This window comes from Camelina sativa, chromosome 9 (genome assembly GCF_030686135.1).
Source record: "Camelina sativa cultivar CO46 ecotype springtype chromosome 9, ASM3068613v1".
Classification (NCBI taxonomy): Eukaryota; Viridiplantae; Streptophyta; class Magnoliopsida; order Brassicales; family Brassicaceae; genus Camelina; species Camelina sativa.
Window position 1 is genome coordinate 21,977,275 of NC_141888.1, and position 11,173 is coordinate 21,988,447.

General features: G+C 32.7%; 1 protein-coding gene and 1 long non-coding RNA gene across 2 annotated transcripts; both read left to right on the plus strand.

The window, feature by feature from the left end:
• Positions 1 to 1,748: 1,748 nt before the first annotated feature.
• LOC147938492 (uncharacterized) lies at positions 1,749 to 2,842 on the plus strand. Its single transcript, XR_015565656.1, has 2 exons — positions 1,749 to 2,030; positions 2,107 to 2,842. It is a non-coding gene; the product is annotated as an uncharacterized LOC147938492 (long non-coding RNA).
• Positions 2,843 to 7,450: 4,608 nt separating this feature from the next.
• LOC104715444 (FBD-associated F-box protein At3g49020-like) lies at positions 7,451 to 9,349 on the plus strand. Its single transcript, XM_087464275.1, has 4 exons — positions 7,451 to 7,591; positions 7,732 to 8,614; positions 8,719 to 8,820; positions 8,919 to 9,349. The coding sequence occupies exons 1-4, from the start codon at positions 7,575 to 7,577 to the stop codon at positions 9,237 to 9,239; spliced, it is 1,323 nt and encodes a 440-aa protein (XP_087320401.1). The 5' UTR covers positions 7,451 to 7,574; the 3' UTR covers positions 9,240 to 9,349.
• Positions 9,350 to 11,173: the final 1,824 nt, after the last annotated feature.

The window sequence follows — 11,173 nt, forward strand, 5'->3', positions numbered from 1 at the left end:
GTTCAACATTCACCAAGGCTTTGTGTTAGTTGATTGATATCATCTTGAGAAAAGAAAAAAAACCATCATAAGCATTTTTTTTTTTGGCAAACAAGCAAAATAAATATTAGTTTATCCACTTTTTCTGTTTTGACTACTTTCAATTTAGTTCTTTCTTTTGGAGTTCTACAATTTTGTAACTATATACTTATTTTAGCAGTATTGACAACAAAATAACCAGTTGGCATGTAGGATATTACAAGGTTTGCCATTGGGCAAATTAAAATTTACACAACAAACAAAATCTTCGACCAAAAGTAATCTATATTAACATTTTTGAAGTACATTTTGTGTTATGCCCTTTTAGTTTTGCTTATTTAATTTTTTATTTACAACATTAACCCTTCAAAAGTTTCCAAAAATAACATTATTTCAGATTTTGTTTCCTAAATATTTTACATTCCATTCCAACTAAAAAATGACAGCAAAATCAATATAAAAACACAAAATATGATATATTTAACTACACCTTCTATTGTGTATTGAAAATTTTCTATCTATGAATCTTTTGCAAACCAAGAAAACAACAATTTGACTCCAATTTTGTTTTCCAAAACCTGGGAGTTTTGATTCTTAACGTAAGAAAAACTTCGATTCACATTTATTTAAAAATTATAATTAAAATATATATGTATATAAACTTAATAAAATTTTAAAATATTATGAATATGTAAAATTAAAAAAGTTCAAAATACTATGTAATATGGTTATATAGTAGATGAGTTATAAAGATGATATGTTGGAATTAATAAAGTATCATTAAATTTGTGTTAACACGAGTTAAATCCTCATTTTATTATTTGTCAACACTATTAATATTAGAAGATTTGACATATAAAATTAAGGCGATTTAAATAAGATTGTGTAAAATAATTGAATCATTAGGAAAAATGTGATTTAATTATAGCGTATAAATTACTTATTATGTATTTAGATCCCTTATTTTTTTGTTATAATAATTAAAAATCAAAATAAAATTTCAAACACTAAACAAAACAAACTAAATATAACAACTAAATAGTCATGAAGTATAATACAGGTAAAAAAAATTAATATAGACATTTAGCTACACGTTCAAAAATTTAGTTATTCCTCTATTTGCAAAATATCAAATATACCGCGGATTAAAATCTAGTATAGACAGTAATTTTGACACAAAACTACAAAAGCATGCGGACCTTAAAACGACCCATTGGAGCATTTGACCCGATTTTTAGAAGGCACGCAGATCCAATTATATAGTGATCTTTATATTTTTTGCAGCACTTAATCTGTTTCGTTCAGCAATAATATCTTTGTTGAACTTTCTTTGTTAGGTGTTCAAATAATCAAATTCACGATTGTGTAAAAAAATACTGTATTTTTCTAGAAACAATCAGAAAATAATTCATTTTACAAAACCCATTTTAGTATAAGTGTATGTTTACTTATATCATAGTCGATTATTAACATGCTATTGTGGTTGACAAAAAAAAAAAAAATACTCTCTCTGCTCCAAATTATAAGAGTTTTTGGCTAAAACACACAAAAATTAAAAAACAATAAATGTTTTACCATTTAACAAAATCCAATAAATAGAAAATACTACAAAATTTAAATAGTTAAATTTATTAAATTAATATTAAAGAAACTTGAAAAGTTCTAATAAAATGGAACAAATAAAAAAAGCTAAAAGATCTTATATATTGGAATTGGAACAGATAGAGTATATGGTAATAAAAAAAGAAAAAAGTGCGATTTAAAACCGTTTTCTCTCCCTACGACAACGAAGGCGATCGATTGTTCACAACAAAAGCTTTTAATATCTCCGGCCGGCGTCGACTCCGGCGTCGGCCGTACTTCTCTCTGTCTCAATTTTCGTTTGTATTTCCTTAGTTTGTATTTGTTATATATTTTTCCTCTCGGTGAAAAGAAGCGATCGATAACAACCTTTTTCAAAAACAACATCGACAGCTCTGCAACTCCGTCCGGCGCTTGATTATTCGAAGTTGGTTGGTTTCTCCTCGTTTTCTTTTCTCAGTTATTGCTTTTAGCCTTTTCATTTAATATACCGTTCGAACATTCCAGTGTTGATGATGAGAACATACTTGCATCGAAATGGTGCTTCACTGTTTTCCGGAGGATTCCATGTGGTTTCTTCCGTTATTACACTACCTCTTTGTTGGCTCTTGTTCTCGGATAGTAGATCTGATCATCGGTGGTTCCAAATCAATTGTTGTTTCTCAATGTCCAGTGTTTTTGTCGAGAGTTTTTCGGTCATATTGGCCGTGTGTTTGGTCATACTATTACTAACATCATATGTTAGTTGTGCAATTGGTACCGAACGTCGTCAGTATGATCTATTGTGGACGTATCAAAGATTATTACAAATCCACTCGGATTTGATATGTAAGCAACAACCGGCACGTAAACCACCATGAAAACTATATGTTAAAGAGGAGTGGAACGCTAACAACAGGAGAATCAGAAAATGTCGTATACCATATCAACAGAAATGGGTATTAAGTACAACCAAGATCAATGACATCTCTTACGTTATAAGAGTTTCGATCAATCCGAAAGTTATGCGATGTAACAGATGGATCGCTACCTATGACTTTCGAATGCGTTACCGGTATTTCATCAATAAAAAGAAGATGATTCCCAAGTATGATAGTCACACTAGATTGACGATAATGACGAAGATGATTAAGTATTTGCTTTTTGCTTCTTCGTTACTCAAACTATTGGTTGTAATTATAATCTCACTGATGATCATGTATATTTTCTGGTTCATATTAATAAAGGTTGTTAGATGTTAAAAGAGTATATGGCAATATTTTTTTTTTGTGTGTGCTCGATAAGTTCTAGAGTTCAGTTCTTTTGACTTTTTTTTGTTGTTGCATAGAAGATAAATATATAAAAGTAACTTATCATGAAGTATGTGGTGACTAAAAATTTAAAAGAAGTTTCTCTAAACTATAAATCATAAATAATTCAATATTTGAGTTTAAATCACATAAAAATAATAAAAGCTATAAATGTTGTTGATTTGTATCAAACGCTCCATTTACCTTTATTATATCAATTTGTATATTGTAACTACAGGTTATTCGGATTTAAACCAAAACTTTCAAAAAGTGAGAAACTCTATACTATGAATTCAGTTTGGTAGATATTTCTTTGTTGCGTATAACTCAAAATCGGAATAATCTAATTGAACTAAATCCGAAATTCAGACTAAACACTCTTAATAGCAAACCAGTTTTTAAGAGACTGCTGATGTCATCATTATAATCCAACACTTGAGGTTAGTCTCCTCTTAATCTAAGGGCTGTGGTTTTTTTATGGAAAATTCGCTCACTAAACTAAAAGATGTGTCTTTTAATCGCGACTTTTTATTCATAATCACGTCTTATGTGAAGCATCGCCTCTTTCTATGCTTAGATCTCACCACCATTAGTTGTGCCACTTTATACTGATTTATATACCTAAACTGGTGAAGCATCGTTTCATGAAACCAACTAACCAAGAGGTGTGTCTTTCAATTGCAACATTTTGTTCGCGTTCTTTTGTGAAACATCGTTTCTTCCTCTTTTTAATTATCACCATCTTTCGTTGTGCCTCTTCAGCCTCATTTATATACCTAAACCAATGAAACTGAATTGTAAAATGATTTTGTTCCTCATTCTGAATTATGAATTCCAACACAAATCTTTTGTGAATCTTTGAGAAACAGAAATTGTTAAACAAAACTTAAGGAATCCTCTTTTGAATCCTATTTTCCACGACGAGTCGACGACGCCATACTCTCACTAAGCCCAATCGATTTTGTGTCCACTGATCTAGAGCGTATCATGTATTGTACACTCCCGCCAACGTTTCAATCAATCTTACTTTGGTAAGTTCCAAATTCTTGGGTTCTTTTCATAGCCATACAATTGTTGTTCACATAGTGTTGAGTTTGTGGGTTTAGATTTTTGGATAATATTCAGGGACGAACAAAATCTATTAAAATTAAAATGAGCTTTAGAATTACTAAAGCATCGTGATTGATCCGTTTTTTCTCGTCTTCTTCTTTGGGGTTGATACGGAGTTTAGCCCTGTAACAACCCGTCCTGTGGACCCCACTAGCTTCAATGCCTTGCAGGGCCAGCTTGGGGTCCGTTTGGACGACTAGAAGTGAGGCTAGTGGGGTCCATGGGACGGGTTGTTACAATAAAATCTAGCCCACTGCTAGCCGTCCCAACGAACCCCAAGCTGGCCCTGCAGGGCATCAATCCTAACCCATCACTGTGGATATCCAAATCCACCAGTAGGTTATTGGTGCGCCAGGTGTTCCTCGAACTCTTGTTCCCACCTTTTAACAACCTTCCCACATGACAAGTTGCCACCAATTGATTGGGTTGTCACAAGTTCAACGATGAAAGAACATGTTCAATGGCTGAAATGCTTAATTAAAATGTTGCACTTCTTTTTAGGCCCCTTGATTATAAATCGTTTTGATAGACATGTTAAATTCTGCATGAATCAATTACATATCTTTGTACGAAATGGTTGTCTACCTTTTTATCATTTTTGTGGTTTAAAACTTTGCCAATTGAACCCAGCAAATATAGATTCATGTCTTCATTGTTGGCTATAACTGACTATGGTTAATAGTTGCAAAATCTGGTATTGACGTGTTAGTTTGTTTGTGTTGTTTCATTGGAGAGGCACAAGTGGGAAGAGATTCAAGCCATTGTGTAGTTGGTAGTTTCAGATTTTAAATAAAGTTTCAGTTTTGTTCTTGTCTTCTTTAAAAGGGAAGAGACAAAGGTCTCTAACTCTGTTTCTTCTTTTTCTCTCAATATTCTAACATGGTATTATAGGGTCTTGGATCCTGTCCAAGCACAACAAAATAAGAAGAACTTCGTTGTAAGAAGAAGAGAAATATCTTCAAGAAGAAGGTTCCAAAGGGATGAAGGAGATAGAAAAATCTTCTCAAGGATGCTAAGAAGACATCACTCGATGAAGTTGAGAATTTGAAGAGTTCTTCAACTGAAATAAGACGGAGAAGCCGCCTGTTGAAAGAAACAGAGCATGGCGAATTAGCAAAAAAAAGTGGTGTTATATTTGTGAGGAAGATAACAACACGGAGAAGTGTATGTTGGAAGAACAGAGTAACACCACTCAGCAAAAAGGTTCAAGGGAACGCATTAGACGTCAAAGAGATGTGACGGTGAACAAAGAGACACACCAAGTATTAAAGGAGAAACCTCATAGAAAAAATGGAGCATAAGAGAAAACTTACCTCGGAGAAAAATGGAGCAGAAGAGGATGTTTACTTCGGAGAAAAATGGAGCAAAGAACGAAGCATACCTCGGAGAACAATGGAGCTTAAGCGAGTGGAAAAGATAACTGAAGAAGACGGGGAAAAAGTTTCACAAAGACGTGAAATGATGGTGATCAAAGGAAGACACTAGGCAAGAAAGGAGGCTGCTTCCTAAGAGAGAAAAGGGAGAAGCAGCCAATTTCAAAAAAGGATAAGAAAAAGTGCACCTTAGAGAAAAAGAAGGTGAAGAAGGTTGTAAGAACAAGGGTGGTATGGAAACGTGACGAAATATCACAGAGGGGACGTGACAATGTTCACGTAGAAAAATTGAAGATGATAAAAGAGAAGCATGCGTGAATTAGAAACTCCAAGATCTTCTTATGTCAAACTGACAAGAGAAAAAGGAGGAACTTCATCAAAGAGACGAAGAGACAAGTTAATACCTTGTGTGGGAAGAAAGAAATTACCAAGAGGGAGACACAAATGTTATTTTACTCGTTTAAAACTGAAAGTTGTGATGACGAAGAAGGCAGCTCAGTGTAAGACTAAAACTCAATTAAGGGTGACTAATTGGTGAGTTTGGTTATGTGTGAAGAGACACAAGTTATTATGTTGTTGTGTCTATTTGTTTTCTATATAAATCAATTTTGTTTTGAGTTTGTCTCTTACTCTGTTTCTTCTTTATCTCTCAATATGCTAACATTCATATGTCTGTTGAAGTTGTTCTTTTCAAAGCGTATACGTAATGCCGATATCTTTTGTGAACAATAGTAGTGTGACAAAATTTTGAAATCTGTCTATCTTTGGGAATGTGTAAACTTTCTTTTTTTTTCTAATCATTCGATTTGATTATTCATAATTTTTTCTTTGGTCCATCCTTTTTAGGAGGCAAGGTTTCTGACAAAAGAACGAGATAACTTTTTAAGCTAATAAACAATATGTTTCTTGTAATGTGGTCTAATATTTCAAACGCGAGACTGTTTTCCGGACCAGTCGATCGTAAGTTAATAAAAACTTTATTGTATGAAATTTCTAATTTAAAGTTTTTTATGATCTGAACTAATTTTTTTTTTTTTTTTTGATAAATATGAGAACTTTATTGGTGAAAAGAAATTGTAGTAACTACAATAGCTTTGATACAAAATATTTTCTAAAAACAAGGACAAATTTGTGAAGAAGAAGAACAAGTAAATAAGAACATAAACAAGCCTAAGCCAATCTCGGCTCGCATTAGTCTTTTGAAAAAATTTCGATGGTTCTTTGCAAGAATTTCATCCCGAACTGCCTGTTCTAGAGCTAAATCTTATTCTATTGCGTCACAAGAAAATAGATTTGGTTAAGGAAAGAAAATATCAATATGTGATAAAGAAATAATGATTTTAGGTAGATCAAGTAAAGTTTACTTTTGCGTGATAGTAAGCTAGGTTGCTAAATTATTTAAGATACATATACCAATATACAGAGCCGACCCAAAGGCCAGGCCAATGAAGCATATGCTTGCAGCCGCATATTTTATAAGTTTTTTTGGCCCAATTTTATAAATGCTTCCTTTAGTCTAGCGGTAATAACCTTTCTTGAAGAGTTTGAGCTCTCCAATTTGAACCCAAGTGCTAACCTCTTTTAGTTTTTAATTCTTTTGTTTTCTAATATAAGCAGCCCCTTTTTTTATTTGCTGGTGGCCCTCAAAAACTTAGAGACGGCTCTGCCAATATATGATAACAAAAAAAATGAGAGAGACTAAATTTGCAATACCAATTTTGTATATAAATTTTCTTTTCCAATAATAAGTTGAACATATAGCAAATTAGTAATGTTAATTCATTAAGAATTTCAACTTTCCGTGCGGCAACGTACGGATCGACTTCCTAGTTAGTATAATAACAGTATTTCAAATTACATGCATTTTATCGAATATAAATTATCAAATAAATTTAACAATATTTTGATTTTCCTAATAATTTCTATTTATTCACACTACAAATTGTTAAATATTCGTTAACTATTCATGGGCCTGGACCGGATGAAAACAAATATATTTAGGCTTTGGTTCTCTCTTCTCCAGAGTCTCCTAATGCATGTGACCATTGGTATTTGGTGGTGGTATTCTATTAATTAGGGTTTTGTGATTCGTTTACATCTCATCACCATTATCATATCAAAGCACTTAGCCGGATTCGTGTATTAGGGACTGCGTTTGGAGCGTTTGTAATCTGAAGCAAATTGTTTTCTCTATTTAACGAAAATGGAACAACACCCACGGTATATATGTTTCTTTGTGTCGATTATGTTTTTTCTCTTTTCTTCTGGAATCCGTTTATTTATTGTAAGTTCCAACTTTAATTTCTGTGAACCCTAGAAACATTTTTTTCTTTGTGTTATTGTGATTTTTTCTTTGACAGCAAAATCGGTGGTTTAGGAATGTGTAATCGAGGTGTAGTGAGTGAGGACAGGATCAGTGAGTTGCTTGAACCTTTGCTTGTGGATATATTGTCTTCACTTCCAACAAAAACTGCTATAGCCACGAGTGGTTTGTCTAGAAGTTGGAAATCTATATGGACGATGTTGCCAAATCTCGAGTTTGATTCTTGTCACTATAATCACCAAACATTTTCAGAGGATGTTTCCAGAACGCTGATTCTACATAAAGCTCCGGTTCTAGAGAGTTTGAAATTGGAAGTTGGATATAAATGTGATGCTATGGAGATTGGATTATTGGTTGGAATTGCATTTGCACGCCATGTGCGTAAATTGGTACTCATTGTTTTCAGTAAAGGGCTAGTAGGCTACGTAAAATTCCCGGGTGTTTTGTGTAGATGTAATAACACACTCGAGATTTTGGAACTCACGGGTACAATTATCTTAGACCTTCCTTCTCCGGTTTGTTTCAAGTCCCTGAAAGCGCTGAAGCTTTCCTATGTACACTTCAAAGATGAAGAATCTGTTTCCAAACTTTTATCTGGCTGCCCTATACTTGAAGATTTGGTCGTTAATAGATTTAGAAATGCCGATGTGGCGACTTTCACTATTGCCTTGCCATCATTACATAGACTAACCTTAGAAGATCAACACTATGCAAACCGTGCTGGAGGCTATTTGATAAATGCTCCTTCTTTGAAATACTTGAACATCAATGGGTTCGATGGGCTTGAATTTTGTCTGATTCAGAATGCGCCAGAGCTTATGGAAGCAAAAGTCAGTGATGTGTATGATATAAAGAATGAGAACATTTTGGAAACTCTAATTCAAGCCAAACGTCTTTCCTTAGACTTATCACCCTTAAAGGTAGTTTTTTCCTTTACACTTTAATAAGTATTTTTTTATCTGCAATTTGGCTAACATTGTTTTGTGTATAACAAATACTGCCTATTGGTAAAATCTTCTATCAGCTTTTATCTTTGGAGCTACATACAAACAAGTATGGGTGGTTGTATCTTCTTTCACTCATGCTCGATAGTTCTCCTAAATTACAAATCCTCAAGCTCACTGACGTAAGCCATTTCACTCTTTAGGATAGTCTCCGAGCTAGCTCTACCTTCATGTATTTTGGTGATCTCTAAATATCTTACATTGACTGCTTTTGCCGCAGCCATATCACTACCATAACAAAGATAGTCGTTTCGGCTGGAGTCAACCGAAACGTGTACCAGAATGTTTGTTGTTCCATCTTGAGACATTCGAGTGGATAGGATACGAATCGCAACTAGAAGATGAGAAAGGAATGGCTACATACATCCTTAAGAACGCAAGATGCCTGGAGAAAGCAACTCTCTCCACAAAACCCATAGAATCTAAGGAGCTCGACAAGTTGGAAAAGAGACGTCAGATGCTCTACCAGTTGGCTACTGAGGTCAGGGCTTCAGATTCATGTCACCTCGTTCTCGATTCTAAAACTGCTTACGAGAGATGAATGTAAAAGCCAATTCGAATATTTTCTTTAGTAACTTTTACAACTTCAGTGCCCGATTGAGTTTTTCTTAGTTATGTATTTTAGTTGCACCAGAAACATGTTTTTTTTTTTTTTTTTAGAGAATTGCCATTTGGGAAAACAAGAAAGGATTGATCCACCAATCTCGATGATGAGCTATCAGCATATAACACGGCATAGACCATATACGTACTATCCACACTTTTAAAATCTTCTCTATTTGTTATTTGCCGGTTGACATCAAAACACATAACTTTTGGACTACAAAATTGTTGAACTACAAAAAAATGCTTCGAAAACTTATTACGGAATGTAGTTATTGAAAATTATGACCAATTAACAATATTATATACCGCATAATTTTAGTGCAATTTGACTCTATAGTGTGATTGAGCCTAAATTTTAAAAGGGCAGAGGAAAACGATCGGTGTCAATTTTTCTCACACTCTTTTTCTCATTCTTCTCCAAATCTTGTGCTAGCTCAATTGAGTGACTGCTATTGCACTAATTTTGTTAATCCTCTCTTACTGATTGAATAATTTTTGATGCAGAATCGTCACTGTTACCATATATCTAACCTTTTAGCCGGTTTCTTGTGTTAGGCTGCGTTTGCGTTTGGAGCGTTCTTAATTGCGATAGCACAGGGAACTGAAGGGGTTTTACCAAATTGTTTTCTCTGTTAACGATAATGGAACACGTACACGGTATGTTGCTCTGCATCCCTTTCGGTTTAACTGTAAGATCTATAAACTCTAATTCTTTTGAGCACTAAAATTCGTATGCATCATGTTTTCTTTGAATCTTAAAAGCAAAATCAGTGGTGAAAGTTTGAGAAATCGAGGTGTTGTGAACGAGGACAGGATCATTGAGTTGCCTGAAGATTTGCAACGAGAAGATGTGGGCAGTGCCGTGCTAAGACGAATTGTGGCTTAGGGCGGGTAAGTAAAATGTGTATTTTATTATTAGAAATATCAAATATATATATATATATATATATATATATATTGTTTTAAAGACAATAACGGTGAAAAAAAAAAATTCTAAGCTACAATTTTTCTATCATTTACCAAACTCACATAATCAAGCTCTAAATCCAACTCTCTCTCTATAGATATCATAGCCAAAGAAAGGTGAAGCAAAAAAGTTTATGAGTCGAGTAGACGACACAGACACGGTGAATAATCGTGAGAAAAATAGGTTATCAATTGTTCACTATTCACTATTCTTAAACCCATAAGTAGTTTCCTTTATTCTTAACAAGATTAAATCCCACGTATATGACATATTCTCAATATTAAAATTTGAAAATTAAGTTAAATCATCCATGTAATTATATAAAATTATATTAAATATGCTATCAAATTATTCATCGATTGAAATTTTTTTTAAAATTACATTAATTTTTTTTGATTCTCATAATTTTCTTATATTATGTTAATTACTAATTTTAACACATCAAATTTGTATATTTTAATCACTTTTCTGTATAAAATTTCTTTTAACTATATGTTTATAACAAATAATAATTGCAATTAAAATACATATATTTTTCTTATTAATTGCACATATTTTTCTTATTAATTGCATATTTTCTATTAAAATTCGTAATTTAGTAGATAAATTTCCTATTAGATTTAATCATATAATAGGTTACTTTTGGTTTTACATACTTTACAAAAATATTAATTATAATCTTTTTATTTTTAAGATTTTTTTAATTTTTTCTATAAATTTAAAATATTCACATGTGTCAGAATATTCTCGATATACTTGACACATGTCGCGATTATATGAGTTACTAACTTAAAAACTAAGCTTTATATAATAAGATTATCTTCCATTAGTATTATTGTTATTAGATTTAGAGTATAAAACATGTGTAGAAATTTCTTTATATATTAGATTTATTAATATTG